Consider the following 25,798-nt stretch of genomic DNA (forward strand, 5'->3'; position numbering starts at 1 on the left):
TACAGAAGCTGTGGACCCGTTCTAATAGGAGTGACACAAGTCGCTCCGACTTAGAAAAAGGGTCCGGAGCTTCTTTGGGGCGACCCGGAGCGACCTGCATAGACTTCAATGTTATGAAGTCCGTGCCGACCGCTCCGAGGTCGCGGTGCGAGCTGCGCGCCGCGACCTGTGAGGTCGCCCCGGCAAGTAGCGTCGCCCCAGTGTGAACGGGGCTTCAATCAACTGTGTTTACTCTTTTTAAATCATAATGATAACAGAAACTACCCAAATGACCCTGATCAAAAGTTTACACACCCTGGTGATTTTGGCCTGATAACATGCACACAAGTTGACACAAAGGGGTTTGAATGGCTATTAAAGGTAACCATCCTCACCTATGATCTGTTTGCATGTAATTAGTGTGTGTGTATAAAAGTTCAATGCGTTTCTGGACTCCTGACAGACCCTTGCATCTTTCATCCGGTACTGCACTGATGTTTCTGGATTCTGAGTCATGGGGAAAGCAAAAGAATTTTCAAAGGATCTGCGGGAAAAAGTAGTTGAACTGTTTAGCACGCTCCTAGGTATAGGTACATATATGGCCCTGTCTGCTTATCAGGGGGGCGGAATTGTTAGCTAGTCTGTCACTTGTTTTCAGGTGTGCCTGTTGAGCTTGGGGAGTCTCCCCACTGTATCCAATGAGGGACCTTGTTGGACAGTGGAGGAAACCTGGCCAATAGCACACCAAGGTTATGTTGGTCCCAGTGGGCGGTGAATGCCGCAATGCACCCTGGCATCGGATCTAAATCCGGTGGGAGCATGTGACAGAGCATCTTTGGCGGGAAGCAGAGTCCCAGGAGGAGGCTGACGGCTGTCTCTCCTCCTGTCAGAGAGAGAGTGAAGGTGGTCCAGGCAGTCGGCCTAGGGACCGGAGGTTGAGCTGTGCTGCAGAGAGGGATCAATAGAGTTGCTGACCAAGTGGAGCTGCTGGGCAGAGACCTTCAGGAAAAACAGTATAGTGAGTACTCAAGATCTGCACAGGGGTCTGCCTAAGGTAGGGGACCACTCCAGAAGGTCAAGGGGATCCAGGAGCCAGCTAACCAGTAGAAGTGGTAGTGAAAGGGGGTGCCAAGTATTAAAGCCCTGAAGATAGGGAAGTGAAAGGGGGTGCCAGTGTGGGCCCTGAAGTGTGCAGCAGTACAGCAAAGGTGTACAAGTAGCTACCTCAGGCAAGAGTACCTCAGGGAGCTAGAAAGGACTTCCATAGCATAAAGAGAAGTTACAGAATCAAGACAACGTTAACCAGCGCCAAGTCCGCGTTAAATGGCATTCAGCCAGCGCTAACCAGCGTCAATCAGCATTTATTCAGAGTCCCCACCTGATTGTGCATAGTTTAGTTGAAGGAGTATCCCACTCATCCCTTTTCCCATCCAAGTTCCCAAATAAACCTAAAAACCCAAAGATACAGGACTGGTTCTTGTCTCAGTGCTCACACTTGGAGAAACATGCTTAAATGTGCTGTTGTTGCTAGCGGTGACCCAGGGGGACCCACATCCAGCAAAATGGCTGGGAATTGTGCTACAACTGTATAAAACAGGAAAGGGATATACAGGCGGTCCACGGGTCACAAACATCTGGCTTACAAACAACTCCTATTTACAAATTGAGGGAGACAACAGGAAGTGAGGAGAAATCTCCCCCTAGGAAGGGAAATTTTTTCAGGGTCTTTTCAAATGGTCCGCATCCGCCGGCGGACTCCGTTTTGCTCAGCGGGGGATCGATCTGCCGATCCCCACTGAGCAGGCGGATGACAGCTCCATCTCCGCTCTGTGTGCAGAGACGGAGCTGTCAGATCCCTGCTGTCCTCTATGGGCAGATCGGATGAGAATGGACCGCCTGTCCGTTCTCATCCGATCCGCTGAGCGGATGGAAAATAGGGTTTCCATCCGTCCGGATTTCATGGATAGGATTGGATCGGATAGCAGCGGGTGTCAGCAGAGATGTCTCTGCTGACATCCGCTGCCCCATAGGGCTGCATGGAGCATCCGATCAGGTTCGCCTGAAAAACTGACAGGCGGATCTGATCGGATCGTTCGTGTGAAAGGACCCTAAGAGTTCTCATGGGAAAAATGCGTCTCCACTAAATCTTTATCACCAATCCTTGTTTCCACAACAACAGAAAGTGAGGTGAAATCTTCTGAACGGGGTACGGACAGCAAAACAAATGGTACAGGGGTGTTAACCCTTTCCTATGTTATCCAAAAAACTTAAAAATTATTCTTTTGGGTGGGGCTACACTTAAAAAATGTACCTGTTCCGACTTACAAACAAATTCGACTTAAAGCGGAATTCCACCCTAATTTGCATCTAGATATGAATGTGCTGATCACTCTGCTATTCCCTTTTGGATAGTGTCATTTTTTAAGTTTTTAATATAAAGTACCTTTTCTTACCTTTTCTTCTAAAAAACATCACTTCCGTCCAAACCCGGCCGCGGCGCAGTACGTCATATCCTCTTTCATCATATTCTCTTGGCTCCTGGGATACCAGTGTAAGCAATCCAAGGAGACAATGGGCATCCTCTACGACTAGCATCTCGTTACTTCTAAAGCAGAAATTACGTGATACTAGGCTAGGCTACGGCTGTAAAAAAAGTCCCACTGCACATGCGCGAGATCGGGAGGTGCTTGCTGGGTAGCCAGCAGCACCTTATCCCGGAAGAGACTCCTAGTGGGCTTCAGATGCCCACACTCAGGATGGACACTTGCTGGATCAGGAGGGTACAGTGAGTACCAATAACACAGAAAACGTTGTCAGATGTGGCATATGCCGGTTTCTAATACATAATTGCCGACTATCACGGGGGTTAATTTAAGAAAAAAAAAATGCTGGAACTCCGCTTTAAGAATAAACCCACAGTCCCTATCTTGTTTGTAACCCGGGAAACTCCTGTAAAAAGATATCAAAGGAATTGAGAATGCCAATCAGCAGTGTTCAATCTCTAATCAAGAAGTGGAAAATGAGGGGTTCTGTTGAAACCAAACCCCGGTCAGGTAGACCAACTAAAATTTCAGCCACAACTGGCAGGAAAATTGTTCGGGATGCAAAGAAAAACCCACAAATAACTTCAGGTGAGATACAGGACTCTCTGAAAACATGCGGTGTGGCTGTTTCAAGATGCACAATAAGGAGGCACTTGAAGAAAGATGGGCTGCATGGTCCAGTCGCCAGAAGAAAGCCATTACTACGCAAATGCCACAAACTATCCCGCTTACAATACGCCAAACAGCACAGAGACAAGCCTCAAACCTTCTGCCACAAAGTCATTTGGAGTGATGAGACCAAAACTGAGCTTTTTGGCCACAACCATAAACGCTACATTTGGAGAGTCAACAAGGCCTATAATGAAAGGTCCACCATTCCTACTGTGAAACACGGAGGTGGATCGCTGATGTTTTGGGGATGTGTGAGCTACAAGGCACAGGAAATTTGGTCAGAATTGATGGCAAGATGAATTATCAAAAAATACTGGAGGAAAATTTGCATTCATCAGCCTGGAAGCTGCGCATGGGTCATACTTGGACATTCCAACATGACAATGATCCTAAACACAAGGCCAAGTCGACCTGTCATTGGCTACGGCAGAATAAAGTGAAGGTTCTGGAGTGGCCATCTCAGTCTCCTGACCTCATCATCATTGAGCTGCTCTGGGGAGATCTCAAACGTGCCGTTCATGCAAGACAGCCCAAGAATTTACAGGACCTGGAGGCTTTTTGCCAGCAAGAATGGGCAGCTTTACAATCTGAGAAGATAAAGAGCCTCACCCACAAATACCACAAAAGATTTCAAGCTGTCATTGATGTTAAAGGGGGCAATACACGGTATTAAGAACCAGGGTGTGTAAACTTTTGATCAGGGTCATTTGGATAGTTTCTGTTATCATTATGATTTAAAAAGAGTAAACACAGTTGATTGATAATAAATGGCTTCAGCCAAGCACTAACCAGTGAAAGAAAAGTTTTTGTTTTATCATTCATATTCTCGGAAAAATAGCCAAGAAATCATAAATTCTGCCAGGGTGTGTAAACTTATGAGCACAACTGTATGTTCCCTATTCCGCAGCAACTCATTCTTCAGGCTGGGTTTACCCTATTGCGATGTCAGACATCGAATGCGATTAGCACCGCATTGCAGACTTTATGGCTGAATTTGCATCATATTCGAACCAAAACGGTGCAGGACCCTTTTTTTTGGTCCGCACTGGAATAAGATCGCATGGGTGTTCATACCTATATGATCCGATTCCTGCACCATTTCACACTTTGCACTGCAATCTGTGAACCGATCTGAGGGTCTCATTAACTGCAGCAGTTCGAATAGGGCGGTGTGGACTGCCTGCGAGAGACATGCGATGCGGGAACCCGCACAGGGATCACGCTGGTTCCCGCATCGCATATGTGTAAACCTAACTTTAACCACTTCTGGACTGGAAGGTTTCCCCCCTTAATGACCAGGCCATATTTTAAGATTCGGCACTGCGATATTCAACGGACAATTGCGCAGTCATGTGACGCTGTACCCAAATAAAATTGATGTCCTTTTTTTTCCACAATTAGAGCTTTCTTTTGGTGGTATTTGATCACCTGGCGATTTTTATTTTTTTTGCGCTATAAAACAAAAAAGAGCGACAATTCTGAAAAAAAAAAAAACAAAAAACAATAGTTTTCACTTTCTGCTATACAACCTTCTCAAAAAAAAAATTAAAAAATCTAAATTTTTTAACATTTTAGGCCAATTTGTTTTCTGCTACATATTTTTGGTAAAAAAAAAAACGCAATAAGCGTATTCTGATTGGTTTGCGCAAAAGTTATCGCGTCTACTAACTACGGGAAAGATTTATGTCATTTTTATTGTTTTTTTTTTTTTACTAGTAATGGCGGGAATCTGCGATTTTTAGCGGGACTGCAACATTGTGATGGACAGATCGGACCCCTAACTGACATTTTGACACTTTTGGGGGGACCAATGATATTACTACACTAATCAGTGCTAAAAATATGCAGTTACTGTAATAATGACACTGGCAGGGAAGGGGTTAACATTGTGGGTGATCAAGGGGTTAAATGTGAGCCTAGGGGAGTGATTCTAACTGTGGGGGGGCGTGGCTTGTGAAATGATCATAGAGACCTGTGATCCTGTATAGAAGGGTTACAGAAGCTCTGTGATAATTCCAGGGAGAAGAACGGTCAGTTGTGTTTACAACAGCCGACCGTCCTGCTCTCTCAGCAGGGAACGATTGCGGGTGTCAGGCAGCAATCGGAGCTGCCTGCCCCGTGCATCAGAGTCCCCTTGCTGAGTGGGGGCGGGAGCGCGCTGGCGGCGGTGCTCGGTAGCCCCCTAGCTGCAGGCACGCGACCGACGTAGGTCTACGTCGGTTTGCGCTGGAGGGCCGCCCTGCCGCAGTAAAAAGGCGGCGGGCGGTCGGCAACCGGTTAGTCTTTGTTGTACATTTTATATCCTATAACTCTTCATTCTGTACATTGTGCTGTAAATTACATTTCTTCACTGTTTCACACTCTATGATATGCTTTGCATTCTGTATTTTACACTGCCTCATTCTATACACTGTGCTGTACAAAGATCTGTTTTTACCTCATTATTACTGCTGCGTCTTTCATCACCTGCCAAGGCAATTAGGATCTTGTACAATAGTGTTTTTTTCTGTTGAGGGCCATTAACATTTTTGCAATGGAGCTCTGCGATTTCTAATTACCCCCCGCCCCCGCTGGTGACCACTGTGATGGGAACAGAAGCTGGAAAATCTAAATTTTACAGGGAAATCTACCTTATTCCTGTTTATGTCTAAGATGGGATTTCCCCTCTATTTTCTCTCACTTATTGTGTCTCTGGGACATGAAGTGAAGGGAAATCTCTGCAACAGGACACAGACAGCAATGAAAAAATTCTGGTAGGGGCTTTAACCCTTTCATATTCTTTTGTAAACGGAAAATAATTGGCTTTAGATATACATTAAAAATGTAACCAATCTCAATTCTGATCTTAACTGTTGATTTAAATGAAAGCCTCTGACCCCTGACCTTAACAGTGAGCTAATCTAATTCATAAACAAATCTTTCATGCTAAATTTAGCCCTTAGTACAGGGTTTCTTAAAGTTGATTAAGGGACACAAAAACTATAGCTACAGAAAATAAGAGTCCACTTTGTGTGCAACAAATAGCTTTGCAAACTTAGATGTTGCCTTGTAAAAGTAGCAGTGATATCATGACAGTGCTGTGCAGAGCCTGTGCAGAGAGCAGAGCTGTGGGAGGGACCCAGCAGGCTCCACCCACTACAGGCTGCCTGCAGAAAACTACAGGAGGGGGTGGAGACAAGACCAGTCACCCTGCACAAGGAGAGAGCAACAGTGACTCGGAGGCCAAAGTACGGGAGTTGTTTAATGCTGGATTACTGCGTAGATTTGGAAGCTATAACAAATGACATCAAGATTTATTCACATACAGTGGGTATAAAAAAGAATCCCCCCCCCCTTAAAATAATCAAATTTTGTTGCTCTGCAGCCTGAGATTAAGACAGACACTGTTTTTGTTTTATCCAGCTGTATTTACTTATGCAACCTATAACATCCAAGTGAAAGATACAACACCAACATGTCAGAAAAAAATTCAAAAACAGAATCAATGAGTTGGAAAAAGGATCACCCCCCTTATGTCAGTATGTTGTTGAACCACCTTTTGCTTTAGTTCCAGCCTTTAGTCTGTTGGGATATGCTTCTACTAAATTTGCGCATCTAGACTTTGCATTATTTGCCCACTCTTCTTTGCAGAACTGCTCAAGTTCAGTTAAATTTAATGGTGACCATTTGTGGACTGCAGTCTTCAAGTCATTCCACAGATTTTCAATGGGGTTCTGTGCTCTGACTAGGCCATGCAAGAGGGCAGCAGATTTTCCTCAAGAATTTGATGGTATTTTGCACCATCCATTTTTCCTTCTATCCTGACAAGTGCTCCAGTTCCGGCTGCAGAGGAACACCCCTATAACAGGATATTTCCACCTCCGTGCTTTACTGTAGGAATGGTGTTATTTGGATGGTGAGCTGTATTGGATTTCCGCCAGACATATCCTTTTGTGTTGAGGTTAAATATTGCAATGGTAGTCTCATCTGACCATAACACCTTTTTCCATGTGTCCTCAGAATTTTCAAGGTTTTGGCAAAGCTCACTCGAGGCCTTTCTTGAGGAGTGTTTTTTTTTTCTTGTAACCCCCCTCCCATACAAGCCACATTTGTGATATTGTTGTCACATGCATGCAAACACAGCCCTTTGACATAAATTCTTGCAACTGCTTTAGAGTTGCTGTAGGCCTCTTGGAAGCCTCTCTGACCAGTTTCCTCCTTGCTCTTTAATCCAGTTTGGAGTGATGTCCTGATCCAGGGTGGGTCTGTGTTGTACCAAATACCTTCCTCTTCTTAATAATAGACTTCACTGTGCTTCTAGGCATTGATAAAGCCTTTGAATATTTTTTGTATCCATCTCCTGACTTGTGCCTGTCCACAGCGTTATCCTGGAGATCTCAGAGCCCGTGCTTTGCCAGCCATAGTTGATTGTTTGCTTCAGTTGCACCACAAGGGACTGAAATGCTCCAGGAAAGCTCTCTCCATGCTGAGCTAATCATATTGACCATGGCTGGTTACAGTTAAAAGTCAAATGGGTTTGTGTGCCATTGATAAGGTGATTAGCTACATCTGATTAAGTTTACTAGTCATTTTTAGGAGGGGGTTGATCTTTTTTCCAACTCAGTGATAATGTTTTAAATTTTTTTTTTAAATTTTTTCTGACATGTTGGTGTTACATCTTTTACTTGGATGTTTTAAGTTGCACTAAATACAGCTGTAAATACAGCTGGATAAATCAAAAACTGTGTCTGTCTTCTATAAGGCTGCAAAGCAACAAAATTTGATTATATTAAAGGGGGTGATTCTTTTTTATACCCACTGTACATCTCTTAGATTTAGGCAGCATGTCTTTAGCTTGGAGTTTAATGTTAACTACATGTATCAATACCCCTTGGAAATAAGGGAACTAAATGATGAGTGTATGGAATTGGATATCTAAATTAACCTCTTCCCGCCGGCTGCACACACATATGCAGCCTCTCAGTGGGTGGCCTTAACGACAAGAGGAAATGTAAACAGTTCTGTGCTGAGAAAGAGCGCCCTGCGTGATCCCAGCACAGTTGCCGGCAGGGATCAGAAAGCTCCCGATGCATACCTGTGATCGGGAGCTTTCCAATTATGTGACCACTGTGACAGCCAATCACCGCAGTCACATGACCCGAATACCCGCCCGTCGGAAAGGGTTTAATGGTTTGATTGCACAAAAACAACATAAAAAACTCACTAGTTGTGACTAAATTGTATTTTTAGGGTTTGCCATTCCCATATGCTGCGGCTGTTTGCATACAATAGCTAGCAGTGCAGATTGCTGAATGCACGCTATTTAGCATGGATGAAGGAATCTGCTGATTTTCTCCCATGGGTTGAATGAGGGACATCTAGCCATGTGTGGCTAGCTTTAGGGAAATTCCATTTTAGACAGTTATCAATAGACCCAGCATTTTCATTGGAAGATTCCCCCTATTCCTTTTCTGGTGAATACTCAAAACTTTCCCCATTTCCCCATCTTGTGTGGGGAGGTATACTTTGACCTGGTTAACAAGAGCCATATCCACATTTATGGGTTTGCTTGACTTAACTTTTTAAGTTTTACCCCCATCTTCATTATTATTATTATTATTTTTTTTTTAAGCCCAAACCAGGATGAACACAGGATCTTGATTGGATGTGCCGTGCTCCATTGAGGCTCCTGTCCTTTTGGTCCTCAGAGGGGGGCTTCCGCTCTGACTTGCTCCCAGGCTTTTTTATCTGTGGATTGAATACATGCTATTTACCACAATACATCAGTGCTAAGTCACTTGTGGATGGGCTATACACGCATATTTCTTCTCTCCAAGAAGTGTGGACCAATACATATACTCCTGAAGAAGGCTTATATCAAGTTGAAACGCGTTGGGGTTCATTGGTCACCCTACTTCTCGTTTTTTCCAGCAATATCTCCCAATGTGTGGAACCCACCATATATGTCAAATCCTTTCTGATGTATTGAAGGTTCTCTAGACTTACTCACTCCATTAGTGTTTATTCACTAATTGGCATTTTTTGTATTATTTTTTGTATCATCTTTGTGAATATATTTTTTGTAATTTTGTGATTCTGTGCTTCCTCTGCTATGAATATCCTTTTAACATGATATGTATTAATAAAATGTGATCTTTTTTTATATAATAGTATCTCTTGCTTCACATTCCCTTGACTCAAGCATCACAACATCCCCCTCCCCCCGTTCTGTTTGGAACATCAACCTTTTGGTGGTGTCTCCGTGTTTTTTCTTTTTCATACTCAAAACTTTGGAATACCTATCCCTTTCTGCCCTATTGACAACGCAGTGGTCACAAGGAACATACAAAGAGGGGGTATTTTGTGATTGGGCACACAGCACTAAACCACTGACAGTGGTTTAAACACTTTCACACTTGATCCATGAATTAAACAAAGTTTTGGCTTTAGATACACTTAAAGAACCACTGCCTTAATAGAATACTTATCTTACTCCATGAAGGGAGGAACCACACTGGAATGTACCAGTCTTGTGCCAAAAAAGAACCAGGATAAGAACTCATGGTTCAGGGTCAGGAAAGGGAAGAGATGAAATATTTTTCCCTATTTCAGAAGGTACTGTAAAGCAGTGGAATTACTGTACCAAGAAAATGCAGTGTACATCAATGTTTATATCATGAGGAAACAAAACAGAAGAAGGGGCGCAACAACCTTCATAAATTAAAGCCATAATGCTCAATAAGGAACATTATTGTTCTTATCACAATTTTGTAGAAGTGAAATCCTAAACTAGTTACTGGGGCTTTCACTTCTACAAAATAGTGAGGACAATATTGTTGTTCTTTCTTAAAGAGGTATTAAATTCAGGATACAAATTTTTCTCCCCTGTGCAATCATAATATACAAATTTCTTCTTTATACCATCAAAGTACTCCAAGCCTTTGCTGTTCTTGAGATATTCCTGTATATTGTTGCCAGTGAGGTCACTTGTGCATGCTTATTTTATCTTTCATTCACTGCCTGTGCCATGATCTATGGAATACCTTGCCGGGTGACATAATGCTCAATCTCTGTAGCACAGGTACTCAATCTTCTGTGTTATATGAATAAAGCCACCACACAAAAAGGCCTCTTTCAAGTACAATTCTTTATTCCAGCATGGATAGCAGGGACAACATGACAAATACTGACGCGTTTCGGCTTTACGCCTTCCTCATAGCATGCGGAGGAAGAATTTGTCATGTTGTCACTGCTATCCATGCTGGAATAAAGAATTTTACTTGGAAGAAGCCTTTTCGTGTGCCGGCTTTATTCATATAACATTTAGTTTGGACGTTCAGCCTGAGCACCGACACTTAGCTCTTTATCTTCTCACAGTGCAGTGGACCTAGGGTGAGTTGTTGTCGAGCTCAATCTCCTGTTTCGCACTTCTCTTGGCTTGGCTCAGGTTCTGTATGCATGCGTGAAATTACAGGATGACATCCTTGTAAGTGTGGAAGCAAGGTTTTGGGATGTATAGTGAAGAAAATATCTTCCCGGCTTCTACAGGAACAGAAAATAAAGGATGATACCACCAAACAGTGAAGGCATAACCATAGAGTTGTATAGAGTCTTTACTAATGATAGGGTAAAGTTTGGGAACAATGCTTTGACTTATTCTGGTGATGGACTGTATGGTTTAATACAGCTTTAAACATGATTGGTTTTAGGCTCTATTCACAATTGTACGACTCCAAAATTGCACCAACTTTGGAGTGCAACTTTGGATGGGTGAAACTTGGATACGAATTTGGCTTTGACCAGTGATAATGGACAACTGTTGCATTGTACAACATCCGAGTATGATTTTCATTCAACTTTTGAGGGTTAACATGGAAGCCTATGGCCCTCAGGTTGCATGAAAAAGTAGTGCATGAACTACTTTGAAGTTGCTGCAACTTTAAGTCATGCATATATGAATGGATATCATTGGGAAACATGGGGAACAACATTTCATGCAACTTTGATGTGCAAAGTTGCATGATAAGTCGCACAAGTGTGAATTGAGCCTAATAAACAAAGGTCGTTGCGCCCTTTTTTCTGCTTTTTTTCCTCATCCAGTTGACGGAACCCCCACTCCTGTAATACAAGGTGCTGAAAGACTATTGCATCCAAGGATTCTACCTGACTTATAACATTGCACTCCAAAAATCAATTCCCCTGAAACTCTGAAGGGCAAGTTATCCTGTTCTTTTTTCTATCTACTGAATGGTTATGCAATACCTTTGCTCAGTGTCAGTGTTTAGATCTCCTGAGAGTTAATTGATCGGAGATACAAAGTGAGATTTCGATGTGCTAAAACATAGACCAGTGTGAAAGAGTTGTATGTATGATTTATTTATTAAAGACATTTATAATACGCCAACAATTTACACTTTATGTTTCATTCACATCAGCACCTACTCTCAAGGAGCTTAGTACCCTATCTCAAATACATACACATGCTATAAACAATTTGAACAGGAGCCAATTAATCTACCAGCATGTCTTTGGAGTGCAAGAGGAAACTTGAGAATCAGAGACCCCAATGCTGCAAGGCAGAAGTGCTAACCACTAAGCCACAGTGCCCCATTCTCAGGCTTCAATCACATGTATCTCAGAGACAGAACAAGCAGACTATAAAAGGAATATACCAGCCATTCTCAACCTTGGACCCCTAGGAATCCTCCAGGAGTTGCTAGGGGTTCCCTGAGCAATGGGCAACGTCTGCCTCTCAGATCAAGAACCACCGATACTAATGATATTTTAATCTTGATCTATAAGGGGGGCATTCTTCCTACTGAGTGCCAATGTAAGGAACATTCTCCCCACAGACCAATAGTGTAGTGGGGCCCTTTCTTTAATGAAGAGCAATGTAAGAGGGTCCTTCTCCCATTGAACACCAGTCGAAGGAGGCTTTGTTTCTTCTGTACTTCTTTTTCTTTTTTACTGACCCCCCCCCCCATGTTTTGGATGATTTTCTCTGACCATCAGTATAAGGATGCAATTTTGCCCTTACAACAAACAATGTGAGTGCACACCATTTCCAAAGATTGTGTCTGTTTTCTGACCATTACTACAATTATTTTGCTTCATTTTTTTTTTTTTTTGAAAATAAATTTGGTTGAATAGAGCAGCCCTGGGTGACAAATACGCTAAGGGAGCTTTCACACTGATGTGTTGCAGTTTTCCCTGAATGCAGGAATTTTGTTGTGCATTCAGAAAATGCACCAAAACTGCCCAAAGCAATAGAAGTCTATGAGAAAGCACAGGAATAGAAGTCTGTGCTGCAGCAATGGTGTGAGAAAAGTGTGAAAGGGGCCTAAGTATAGCACATTTGTAATTTTTTCATGTATTTTTTATATCTTAAGCCACAGCTCATGCTAATGTGTCATGAGCGGTAAATATAGCAATTAATAAGAGGGGTTCCTTGAGACCTCAAAGTTATTTTAAGGGTTCCTAAATGGTAAAAAGTTTCACAGAGATTGGTCTAGACAGTGAACTTTGTAAACCTGGGGGGTCCGTTCACATGTGTGTGTGGTTAAATATACATGTGCTTTTAATATTGCAACTTTGTGCATTTAGGCATAAATTGCATTGTTTTTTTGTGGGATACGTGGGCAGAAAAAGCAAAAGGCTGAATTTTCAAGAAACAGTCTGTACCATATAAATGAAAACATTATACAGGGCTCTTCATATAGAATCAGTTTTTTGTTGCGGGATGTGTTCATAAAGAACTACCCTGGGAAATGGAAAAGACTGCAAGAACTAAGTCAAATGATTGAATTTATTTATAAAAGAATACATTTCCAGTGAGGAAAATTACCCAGCTGTCACCAGAACAAGTGTCCCTTTTGAAGATTTCACCTTTGTTCTTGTTCTGAGTAAAAAATTGGATTGAGGCATTTCATGGTGCAGTAGGAACTCACAATACAATTGTTATATAAAAATATACAGAAGTTTATTACATCAATGGCTATTTTTCTATGTTTTATTTTGGGTTTTGTATTTTTTCCCTACAGAATTTTTCCCACAGATTAGAAATTCCTCTTGAACCAAACTCCTGAAGAAGCAGACACTCCGTGAAACATGTGGAATATGACTGGAGACATGCTATTAGAGGTCCACCATAATTGGGTGGACACCTTAGTTAATATCCAATCTGTGTTAGAGGAATTTTGTTGTGTTCTATTTTAATTGTTTGCCTGTCCATAAGTGGACAATTACTCCTCCTGTTCCTTTTTCCTTTATGGGGGATTTTTTTTAATTTGTATTGATGTAATAAACTTTTGTATATTTGTATATAAAAATTGTGTTGTGAGTTCCTACTGTACCATGAAAGTCCTCAGTGCCTCAATCCATTTTTTTACTCTATAATTTAATATATAGGACGAAGGTATATTTTTTTATTCACTAGTTTAGGTAGCACACACCTTATGTTTGTTCTTGTGACAACTGAAATTTCGAATTTTCACTCATTTTCTGTCACTGGAGCAAAACCTGCCGCTCCCATGGCTCCATCAGTATCATTGTATGTATGAGATGGCCTCAGCCTACACCGCTCCATAAGCTACACCTTCTGATGCATTTCACCCTGCCCATCGTACTAAGCCCCAATGGGCTGGGTGGGGCAAAAAACATTAGAGGGCATGGCTTGTGGAGTGGTGCAGGCTGAGGCCATCTCATACCCAGATAGCAAGGATAACTTGCCACAAATTTGTGGCAGTGTTGAATTTTAAGTCTGGTAACTGGCAAGTTGTACACTTTCAGAGCACTTGAAGCACTAGTTCTAGTGGACACTTGTCCAATTTGTAGCAAATTTGCGTCACAAGTCTCTAGCAGGAGAAAAGTTGCAGTGGTGAGTCTATAGCAAGAGCTCTGCAGGTCTAGAGTATGAAAATTCAGCCAAAGTGACCCCTGTAGTGGGATGACTAATGCATAAAATAACTGAACCAGATCTTGCAGCAGACTTGCAGAATGTTTGCAAAGAAAGTTGATCTGGAGTCATGCAACGTGGACTTGCTGCAATTGTACAACAAACTTGTGAAGCCTGGGAAGTCTAGCAATAGCTTAGCAAATCATTTTCAAACTTGCAGCACAATTGCTTGCTATCTGGGTACATATACTGATACAGATCGGGCCAGGGGAGCAGCAGTTTTTCGTTCTTTGACAATCACTACTGGATGGTGACACCTGAAGCCGGCACCCCTAATCCTAAGCACCAGAGGGACAACACATACTTCTCCTGCTTAGAGTGGCACTATAACTCATTTTCTGTCACCAGGGCAAATAGAAGGGTGAATCTCCCCAACAGGGACACAGACATCAGCAAAAGCCTAATTATACAGGAAGCAGTAAGAGTGCCACAACAACAGTCTAAGAGTCCAAAGTTAGGCTTTATTAAATAATCAATTGAAAGAAAGCCTATGTGTTTTTGGGGGTTTGGACACCCCCCCCCCTACATCTTTCATGAAGACTTTTGTAGTGGATTATTTAAAATGTTGCTAGACTCAACTGAATTACAATAGTTGTAAAAATGTGAAGTGAGATTCTGCCACTATCAGGTTATGCAATTTGTCAGGTCTGGGAGTTAGAAGAAATCTCTCCAATGGGGACATAGACAGGGGAAAGATGTGGATTAGGACTTCTAGAAGTGTGTTTGTTAGTTTTTCCTGACAACCATAGCTGCCATTTGTCCCAGATTCTGCAGGACATTTCTGAGATTTTGGACATTGCATGCATCCTCCATGTCCTGCATAATGCTAACGCAGAGCTCTCTGTGCCAGCGCCCATCACTAACATAATGTCAGCACTGATTGGCAGACTGATCTCCCACTAAACAGGAATAGTATAGTTCTAAAGGCCCAATGTAATTTGGAATAGAAGTAGCAGTGCAAGAGCTTTTGCTCAGATTAGTAACCACTGAACACCAATAAAGTAATAATTATTACTGCCGATGAGCACCTGAAAAAGCTTAATTTACTTGCATTTTCTCTTCAGCCCCCGTTCACACTGGGGCGACCTGTCAGGCGACCTGGTCGCCTGACAGGTCGCCTTCCATAGAGAAGCTGCGCACCCGTTCTAATAGGAGCGACACAAGTCGCTTCCGACTTAGAAAAAGGGTCCGGAGCTTCTTTGGGGCGACCCGGAGCGACCTGCATAGACTTCAATGTTATGAAGTCCGTGCCGGCCGCTCTGAGGTCGCGGTGCGAGCAGCGCGCCGCGACCTATGAGGTCGCCCGGCAAAGTAGCCTCGCCCCAGTGTGAACGAGGCCTCAGTGTACCCCCAGACCCTATATTTTTTAAAACATAGCAAAGGCAGAAAGATGCCACGCTACAAGCTATACACAGTGAAGCACCACCCACATTATTGGCCACACCCACACATGAATGGTTTATGAATGGTATTTTTTGGTAGGTTTACCACATTTTTCAAATAAAAAAACACCAAAACATTAGGTTTTTCATGCTCCTCTTTTTATTCACTTAATATAAAAAACTTTTTTTTTCTTTTAAGAATGCATCGTAGCACAATATACAATACTTTAACATACTTTGTGTGAAACTTTGTCAAAATAAGAGCCTACACCTGGAACAATGCAGTGTCAACAGACATACAGACCCATACGCCATGCACAAGTTAGTGCACTTACTCCGGACACGAGGGACGGGTCACTAATCGGACCAAAACTTCAAACATTGCACAAGCCGAGACCGATATAAGTTCTCAGAATGCATACATTTTTTTTTTTTTTTGTAATAAAAAAAAATTACACAAGCAAAATATTGACGTTTAGTAATAATATTCATAGAACATCGAATTTCTATGTAATCCTAACTAAAATATTTTAGGGTTTGTGATAATTTGTACAGGAGCGATAGTGATGCACTCAAGACCAGGTCTACTGTCCCTGACGCCATTGAGGAAATAAAAGTCCCATTTGTGGGACTTGTAGTTCGTCAATGCCTGCAGGGATCCCTGGTCCCATAGCGCAATGCATAATCATTCTCCCTAAGTGCTAGACCTGGATTCAGTATGTCTTTTGGGAGTCACTGTTCAGGCAAACATTTCTAATAAAAACAAATTTTACAAGAAAAAAAAAAAAATTCAACTCTGATGTAGAGTTTTTCCTCTTCTTCTAAACCATCAACACCACCAGTGACAGGCAATGTTAATTTATATAAATTAATAAGTTAGAAAACAGTACATTATTTACATAATAATAATAATAATAATACACTGTTATAAACAGTAAAAGTACGTGTCAGGACTTGAGGCAGTGCAAGATAAAAACAATGGTTTTGCTTTATAGATGACTGGGGGAAGTATTGGAAAAAAAAACATGCAGAACGTGTTCATACACATTACAACACACACCGCCTTTCCGATCGTCAAATGTAGTGGATGCACGTTAGGGGAAAAAAAAGGCTACCTCTTTAATAGATTGTGCGGAAGAGATTCTACAGAAAGCAACAATCTTAACACATATCTTTGTATCAAGCAAAAAACGTGAAATGACTTTGGGTGCATGGAGAGAATGGCGATGACCAGAGACAGGAACTGTCTCTCTTTTTTTTTTTTTTTGATTCTGAATAATTGCGATAAAGTCACATATATTGCCACGATAAAGGAAGACTGCTTCTTTCCAGAAAGAATTAAAATATACAAGTTATTTCCTTGTTCGGTTTACACTAAATATCGTGTAATTAATAGGCATTTCAGACAATGGAAGTTATACAAAAAAGGCACACACGTCCTCAGACAGTTGGACAGGGTTTTGACATAGACCTACCGAATAATAATAGTATTCATTTCTAGCCTCTAACTAGGTTTAGGTTTTCAAAATTTCACGGTAAAAAAAAACAAAAAAATCTCTCAGTTTTGTGTCTTTGCTTTGTACAGTTCTCTGATCGTTCATGCTGTTTTCAAAACACGTCCATGTGATTACGTCTCGCTTTTTTCCCCCTCTTGAAAAACAATGCCGAAGAGTAACGTACATTACTTGGTAGTTTCCTGAGCAATCTTTCAATTCGGCACCCTCAGCCACGACTCCACTGACGAGCAGCTGCAAAGATCTTGGCCATTCTCAACCGAAGCCAAAGATCAAGATTACATGCTTGTCAACAAAGACAGCCTGCATGTGTTCTCCTGGGTTGAAAGTTCCCATTCAAACATGACCTATGTGTCCAGAGGTGATGTGTCATCTGTCAGTATTTCTGCATCACCTTCTGGAGAGTCCTCGATTCCCGGATCAACCATATGAAGAGTTTTCGTACTGCTATAGTAACTGATACAGTCCCCCTCTTTGTTGTGGCTTTCTGAATCTTCTTCTTCAAGAGTTAGCTCAAAATGGAACTTTTCTGAAACCCCCGGGCAGTCCTTGTCCTGCTCATCCAAAAGAGGAGAAGGGCTTTGAGGTATCATGCTTTGGTACCAGTTCCTATTGTCCTCCAATGTATCCAAAATATCCTGAGCATCAGGCTGGACCAAGTCTGCCCATGTTTCCCACAAAGGATGGACAATATAGTCGATGAAGCCAACCTAGGAAAGAAAGAACAATTTGTTTTCAATATGCATCAACAGCAGAGAAAGAAAGCTTAAGGTTGAACTCCAAGGAACTGCAAAAGCAACTAAAAGCCTAAAAATACTCATTTGACTTGATGTCAGCCTCTTTTAATCTCATATACAGCGGCACTAAAGCCCCATACACACACGCAGATCATCGTCATACAAATGTTCGTCTTTTCTCCCCGGGATGTCGGTGTCTGTTGAAAAGTGCAAAGACAGCACAAGGACAGCACAAGAATTTTGTCCGCAGACTTCAGCTGACTGCAGAAGTGATGTCATGTAATGGTTAACTTTCCCTGTGTTTTTTATTTTCTGAGCATGCCCAGTCTTGCAAATCTGCGGTCTGTCGGCTGATTTCTGTACTGACAGGCAAACAATTGTCCGTTCTGGTGTCTGCAGACAAAAATTTTCATGTTTGCAAGAAAGACTCTTGTCCGCAGATTGTGTGCAGACATCTGTCGGAGGCACCATACTAACACGCATACAATCGGCAGATCTTTCGTCCGCCGACGTTTGTATGACGACGATCTGCGTGTGTGTACGGGCCTTAAGACTGGGAAATGGAAGGGCAGCACTAAAGCTAGTCAGATGTGCTGCAGTGTATATGAGGTGATATGCTAACGGAGGATAGGGGAGAATGATGCCTTCCGTCAAGTCTATTGCTGTCCCTTAACTGTCCAGTCACAGGCTGGGGGATGATAAGTGACCAGGCTGTGTTGGGTAACTGCAGTTGACAAAAGTCAGGTCATGAACATGCCTCCACTTTGAAGTTTGGCAGGGCTTTGTAAATCCGAGGGCTGAGTTGGTAGCAAAACAGCTTTCATCTTTGTATTTCAGCTGTATATTTAGATGTTTGCCTGGACTTCCGTCTTAAAGAGGAAGTAAACCCTCCTCTGCAACTTGTACCTATAGGTAAGCCTATGATAAGGCTTACCTATAGGTACTGTAAATATCTCCTAAACATGTACCGTTTAGGAGATATTTACCTTACATGCAGCCAGTGACATCACTGGCGCATGCGCTCTGAAGGAACGGCCGCTCGTGCCGTTCCTTCAGAGCCCCATGCCGTGACCGTCATGGGGCTCCGGCCAATCAGATGGCCGGATGCCGCGATCCCGGAGGACAGGCGACTGAACATGTCGCCCGTCATAGAGGTAAGCGGGCGGCACGGCGGGGGCTTGTTCTAAGGTAAGTATTTGATAATGAGCTAGTATGCAATGCATACTAGCTCATTATGTGTTTCTCTGTCAGGGTGAAAAAAAATTTGGTTTACAACCTCTTTAAGCTGGAAGGAGCATTTAACATCTCTGATATTGAAAGGCTTTAAGTGGAGTTAAAAAGTGGTATGGCCATGTGCAACATGGACACTTTTGTTTTCCAATTCTTACAATGAAATAGTTTTTTTCCCCAATATTTAAAAATTTTTTTTCAACACTGTTTTCTTTTTTAACATCCAAATTTTGAATTCTGGACAAATTCTGGGTTTACGACTCAAGGATGACAGGGTATGACCACTTGTAATTCCTCAAAAGCTACCCATCACTGGTTGAGATTGAACTAATATTTGAATGTATTTCGAGGCACAGAGGAATAGTGTATGACTGGTGGTGTAATTCCCTAACAACTAGCCATCTCTGTTATGGATTGGACCAATATATGAATGTACTTTGAGGCACAGAGGAATAGTGTATGACTGGAGGTGTAATTCCCTAACAACTAGCCATCTCTGGTCTGGATTGGATCAATATATGAATGTACTTTGAGGCACAGAGGAATAGTGTTTAGACTGGATTGTGTAAATAGTCAACAGCTACCCATCTTTGATGTAGATTGGCCTAATATTTAAATGTACTGTGAGTGATATCCAAAAAGTGTAAGATAAGTGGACAATATACCAGCGAAGGAACATACCTGTGATTTTTCCACAGAAGCTGTGTGCTTGTCACACATTGGACTGATCTCCATGCCTCGTTCTCGCTCTTTGTCTCCCTGTTGGAAGAACTCCTCCATGATTCTGTCCGTCCACTGCCGGTAGAGCTCAAGAGATTTTGTTGGATTGCTTAAATCTGCGCAGTGCACCATATTCCTGAGAACCTACAAGAAAGAACACCTTAAGTTCAGTAACAGATCTAAACATTTGGTTCCATGTCATTCTAAAAAGATCTGTAGAAAATTTCCAAACACAGGCCTAAAATAATGTTTTGCTGGAGTTTTTAATTTCTTGAAATCTACTTGTTGATGTTTTGTAACGTGAAGGTAAACTTTACATCACTTTCTAAAGAAAAGGATTTGCCAATAACATCTTAGGCTGGCAGGCACTGGGTTGCACTCGCTAAACGGCCTATTGTCAACTAATCCTGCTGGTGTGATTTATGAAATCCTGGGATAATTTCTGGTCCTGTTCTAGGAGGAAATGTCTCTCTGTAGATCCAAATCTGCTTGGCGCCACAGAAGATCTTCTAAAAGAGTTTGATCCTCTACCTATGTCATGAAACAGTCATATTTCAGAACCTCCTTAACCTAATAACCATTAAATACACACTAGCAAATAAGACTTTGTTTGTATCGCCCAAATTAACCAAATTCTTTTTCATTTTTAAAGAATGTAAGGGATAATCTAATTGGTTGCTAAGAATACCACATACAGTGGTCTTTTCAGATATTGTAAATGAAGACCACTGACTTAAAAACTATGTATATTCCAAATTTTTTTTTCATTTTTGATAAAAAAGGGAAGGTTTAGAACCGCTGTCATGTTTTTATTGCTGTCTATGCCCATGCTATGTGGATTCACCATCTCTATTTGTTCTGGTAAAAACTGTCACCAATACAAAGAATGATTAGAAATCCAAAATATTATAATTGACAGCAGAACAGAAAGGTAAGATAAATCTTCTAATGGGGACACCTTTTCTGGGACAACTTCCTAAGAAGTGAATTTTCTCTCACATCCTATTGTATCCTATTGATGCCCCATTTTCCCAATGATACATAGACAGCCAAAGTAAACTGAGTGAAGTTTTAATCTCTTTCTGCTCTCCTAAACTATAAAGCAACATTCTGATTATAAGTACATTTTAAAAAGCTACTTTATTTGGAAGAAAAGCTAATTCGAAGCTCTATTGGCACTTTTCCACTGCAAGTACCGGCTCGGCTCCACTCGGCCCTGCTTGGCTCTGTTTGGTTTTCCACTGCATGGTACCGCATGATACGGTGTTGGAACGGTTTGGTACGGTTTGCTTTTCCACTAAAGTAAAGTGGGTGGGATAACAATGATTCTCTGACCAATCAGTGGCTAGTAGTGACAAACAGTCAAGGCTGCATGCAAAGGATTGTGGGATATGGTACTGGTACGGCCCTCTTGGAACCACAACTGAGGTGGTACTGTTTAAGTGAACCGTACAGTTCGGTTCCATGTAGTGGAAAAGCGCCGCCGTACCATACCGTTCCGTTCCAACATCGTACCATGTGGTACCATGCAGTGGAAAAGCACAAAAGCGAGCCGAACCGTTCGGTTCCATGCAGTGGAAAAGCGCCATAAATTCCCACTTCTGTTCCCACACACATTGGAATGCTCCCTATCCTCCTTCTGTGTTCTTGATTATATAAAATAAACTTAAAATCAAGTGGCACCACAACAGATGTGCAAAAGTTAAAGCCCAACCACACAATACGAGAGATACATTAAACCAGGGATCCTCAAACTACGGCCCTCCAGCTGTTGCAGAACTACACATCCCATGAGGCATTGTAAAACTTTGACATTCACAGACATGACTAGGCATGATGGGAATTGTAGTTCCTGAACAACTGGAGGGCCATAGTTTGAAGACCCCTGAATTAAACAGCAAAAAGGTTTAATGGGATCAGAGTATTGGAGGTATAAAAGAAACAGGAGAATACAAGGACTTAATAGTTTTATTTATAAACCTACCTGTATGCGGTCAGTGTAGTTGTCTAACAGAAGAACACCAGAGCTGGTAACCTTCTTGGTTTCTACCATCGTCTTCAGATCGGCCAGCAGGCTCATGTGTTTGGACATATCTGTGGCAAGCACCTATAAAGAAGTAATGAAATTAATAAAAAATATTCCAACCCAGTGCTGGCCAAGTATTTGCATGATAAGGGCTACCTTTGGGCAATAATTTAGTTAGAGGCCCAGTATTATATAAAATAATAAAATGCTACAATGTCTACTGTCTAGGAAACTGGAAGCCATTTAAAACATGTCATCTCCCCACCACTTCTAGCATATCTTATCTAGACCCTCCACTTCTATTCTATCATATCCTCCCCACACCGCTACTAGCTTCTCTCATCCTTCCACCCACTCATAGCTCATCTGAACCTTCAACACTCTCGAAATTATAATTTCAAAGATTCTCACCATGTCAATGACCATTTTCCTGAGTGATTGCCTCTGCTTCTTGGTAAGGTTCTGAAAAATGTCACAATTTTCCTCCTGCAGTAACTTAAAGCCCACAGCCAGGTGGTGATTCTCCAGGACAGACTCGTCATTGTACATAAGTGCAAGTTCGGAATCTGGAAATAAAATTGTCCTTTAGCAATCTTTTTTTTTTTAAAGAAATATTTAAAACACATTCAATACAGTGAATCACGATCCTCTGATAGCCACAACTATGTGATAAGGACACTGGCCTTAACATGGCCCTAATGGGCATAATAAGGGACCAAATCTGCCCATAACGGTGCAGTAAATGGATTCCTCTTTTTGGAGCTTCCCAAAGATAAACTTTTTTTTTTTTTGGATACAATCTCCCAAAGATGACTGTCATCCACATGGGTACCCACCAGACAGGACAGTTGTTAAAGCTGTATGCTAACAGCATATGTCAGTGTCTATAGCAGGCCTAAAACTGCTTTATCATCTCAAATACATGAAAACAGATCTGGGTTGGGTATCTGTGTTTTCTCACTTCTCTATACAGACACTTAATGGACACCACAAAGCAAGGGTGACTTACTTGTATTGATTAGGAATTGATTGGAGACTCCTGGATGGTCTACGTCATGAATGGCGGCTGCAAAAATTGCGGCAAGGACTTCCAGGTCGGTAAAGACAGCCTGGAAAATAATATTTATTCATTAAAACCTGTTTCAGAACAAAACTTTCTACATTTGTGTATATTCAGAGATGCAAGATAATAACAAAAAAAACTAAAACTAGTTCACGACTAGCCAAAAGTAACCCAAACCACTATCAAAAATAGATCATGGATGGAGATGTTCACTGCATTCACCTGTTGACCCCAAATAGTGTGAGCAAGGCCACACAGATGTCTCGCTGTGCATTAGTTTCAGTGAGACACATACCCGTCTGTGGTTGGCCGATGGTTTTCCAGTGGATGATTGGTGGACAACTGGTGCAATGGTACAAGCTCCAAGTGTATGCTAACATGGAATTATGGGAAAGGATCAGTGGGAGCAAATGTGTTGGATTACCAACTATCCTTCTTTAGGGCAGTCCCACGGAAACTGCAGTGATATCTATCAAATGACTGACATGAACCAGTGACCCATATTTGGTATATTCACCAGTAAAAGAAGCCTGCTTGATCTTTGGCTATCAGCCCGTAAAGTGCGGCCTGCGTCTCTGTTAATAATATTCACCCTCTCTATCTATCCTGGTAGCTAGAGTCCCTAGGATTGAAAGTGAAGAAACATTCAAAATTTCGAATTGTCACTAGAACAGGAATGAAAGGGAAATCCTTCAAGGAGAATACTTGTTCGGGTAACAACATCCGCTCCTTTCTTTGGAAACATTTCCCCTCATTTCCTGCTGTGTCCACAGAACAGGGAGTGACGGAAAATTTCCCCAATGGGACACAGATGGTAATAAATAAAACCTGACAGGGATTTAACCTTTCCCTACTTGATGCAAAATGTAACAAGTTTTGGATTTAGATATACTTTAATTCAGATTTCCCTGTTGCCCACCCTATTTCCTCCAAGGTTTTCCTATTACTTACATCCAGAGCTGGAGTGGAAAGGAGCACATGAGTGGACTGTGTGACATCAGCAGCATGGAGGCTGTTATGATAGGCGACGTCCGAGTGGTAGTGATCTTCTAAGGTCATTGTGTAAGTGATTAGTGTGTCTGTGGGAATTTTAAACGTCTTCAGCAGATCTCTCTCCTATGTAGTGAAAAAGTTAATAGATTTTAGCTTACTGAAAGCATTACAAAAAAATAAATCTTTCATTTCAAAATTTAAGAGGAAAAAGACATTTCGTTCAGTTAATGATTCTTGATACTGACCTGGAAGATAGCGTACATGATGCAGGTAAGTGGTCTACTGCAAGAATAGCCTGCAACCTTGAAGATGTTAAGTCCCCATTTGTTCAGATCCTCCAGTTCCTAAAGAATGAATGAATATGAATTAACAAATTGCAGAAAAAAAGAGCATAGTATTATATACAGATGAACTAAAGCTAACCACGATGCAAATAGTAAAATACAGAGATTAAATACATATGTGAGAGCTGTTTCTCTCTAATACATTCTAAGATTAATGGTTTTTCCATGACACAGCTCTTCCTCACAGCACATCCCTGTCTGACAGGGCAGACAACCTGATTTTCCAGCTGTAGTTAACTAACACTTACAGGTTTTGGATGCTCTCAAAGGAAAGGAGAAGCGGCAGACAGCAGATAAGCTCATCTCGCTGTCATTCTGCTCTCTCCTCCTATCGGCATACCCCCTGTTAGCACATGAGCACTGCAATACAACTGCTTGGCTCCTTGTGCTTCTTCTCCCTTCCCAAGTCTGTGGTACGGACTGTGAAAGGCTTATTTAGGTATTTGCATTGCCTGCAATAATACATTTAGGGTCCATTCACACTAGCACGACTTGTCAGGCAACTTGGTCGCCTGACAAGTCGCGGTGGGTCGCTCGCCATTGAATAGTACAGGACCCGTTCTAATAGGAGCGACACAAGTCGCTCCGACTTAGAAAAAGGGTCATATACTACTTTGGGGCGACCTGGAGGCGATTTGCATTGACTTCAATGATATGAAGTGCGTGCAAGTCGCGCCGAGGTCGCGGTGCGCGCTGTGCACCGCGACTTCACAGGTCGCCCCACCAAGTCGTGTCGCCGCAGTCTGAACGGGGTCTAAATGATGTATTTAACTGTGTTCATTTGTGTCTTTTATATATGTAGTGAGTTCTGCTTTACCAGGAACATAACATTGTCTGTAGATTGTAACCTTCTGTGGGGTCCGGGACTGATGTAAATTAAATATTGTACCACCTAGTGCACTATAGAAGACTATACTGCTAAATCTGGGAGGTTGGACATTTAGTTTAAAGTCAAGCCTGTAGATCAGCCTTTCTCAACCTTTTCAACACAGAGGGACCCTTGAAATACATTTCTGGTCATGGGGAACCCCTGTTAAGCATTAAAAATCTACGACTCATGACACATTAGTGTTCTTCTTACTCTTGTCATCATTGGGAAAAATGACCCCCTTACAGATAGCTAAAAAGAACAATGGTGTCATTGGGAACTTATCTGAGAGGCAGAAATTGCCCATTTCTCAAGGAACCACTAGCAACCTCAGGAGAAACCCTAGGGTTCCACGGAACCCTGGTTGAGAAACCCTGCTGTAGAGAAACAGGTTTAGACATCTGATCTATGTGTCTTGGTTGTTTTTTACTCTGATCCAAGTAGAAATGTATTGCATGTGCAAGCTGGGCATACATTGGGCAATTACACTTTGTTAATCTGCCATGGTACCTTCCACATGATCTTTTATCATAATTAATTGTTTATGGTTTTAACATTTTACTTTTCTACAGACCAGTAAATGTTGCAGATGTCTTTCACAAGACTTTTTTTTGATTAACCAAAGCCTGTGTGAGAAGGACATAACGGAAGCAGACTTGTGTTCTACAAACTTGACTCGGTGCCTAGGATTCATTTAACTGCCCCTGTGCTGGCATAAAGCAAGAGTCAGAGTGTTGCAGCTTGTGGCAAAGTCTGATCACACAGATGATTTGCCTGTGACAGGGTGCATTTAA

At 41.9% G+C, this 25,798-nt stretch overlaps 2 protein-coding genes across 5 annotated transcripts in view; one reads left to right on the forward strand and one right to left on the reverse strand.

Moving 5' to 3' along the window:
* LOC309561220 (uncharacterized protein) overlaps positions 1–19,665 on the forward strand; it is a gene marked incomplete at its 5' end in the record, with an annotated part of 41,873 nt that extends 22,208 nt beyond the window's left edge. Inside the window, one exon of the mRNA XM_082265000.1 lies at positions 19,257–19,665. Coding sequence (XP_082121126.1) covers positions 19,257–19,271 — 15 coding nt within the window. The 3' untranslated portion in view covers positions 19,272–19,665. The remainder of the gene's footprint in view (positions 1–19,256) is intronic.
* PDE4B (phosphodiesterase 4B) overlaps positions 15,647–25,798 on the reverse strand; it is a 711,253-nt gene continuing 701,101 nt past the window's right edge. For all 4 annotated transcript variants that reach the window (XM_082264993.1, XM_082264994.1, XM_082264995.1 and 1 more), the window contains 7 exons: positions 24,038–24,136; positions 23,751–23,915; positions 22,746–22,845; positions 22,148–22,302; positions 21,695–21,817; positions 19,672–19,854; positions 15,647–17,733 (listed from right to left, as the gene is read on the reverse strand). In XM_082264993.1, the coding sequence (XP_082121119.1) occupies positions 17,371–17,733; positions 19,672–19,854; positions 21,695–21,817; positions 22,148–22,302; positions 22,746–22,845; positions 23,751–23,915; positions 24,038–24,136 (1,188 nt within the window). In that variant the 3' untranslated portion in view covers positions 15,647–17,370. The remainder of the gene's footprint in view (positions 17,734–19,671; positions 19,855–21,694; positions 21,818–22,147; positions 22,303–22,745; positions 22,846–23,750; positions 23,916–24,037; positions 24,137–25,798) is intronic.

This window comes from Pelophylax lessonae, assembly GCF_965119305.1.
Source record: "Pelophylax lessonae genome assembly, chromosome: 8".
In the NCBI taxonomy this organism is placed as follows: Eukaryota; Metazoa; Chordata; class Amphibia; order Anura; family Ranidae; genus Pelophylax; species Pelophylax lessonae.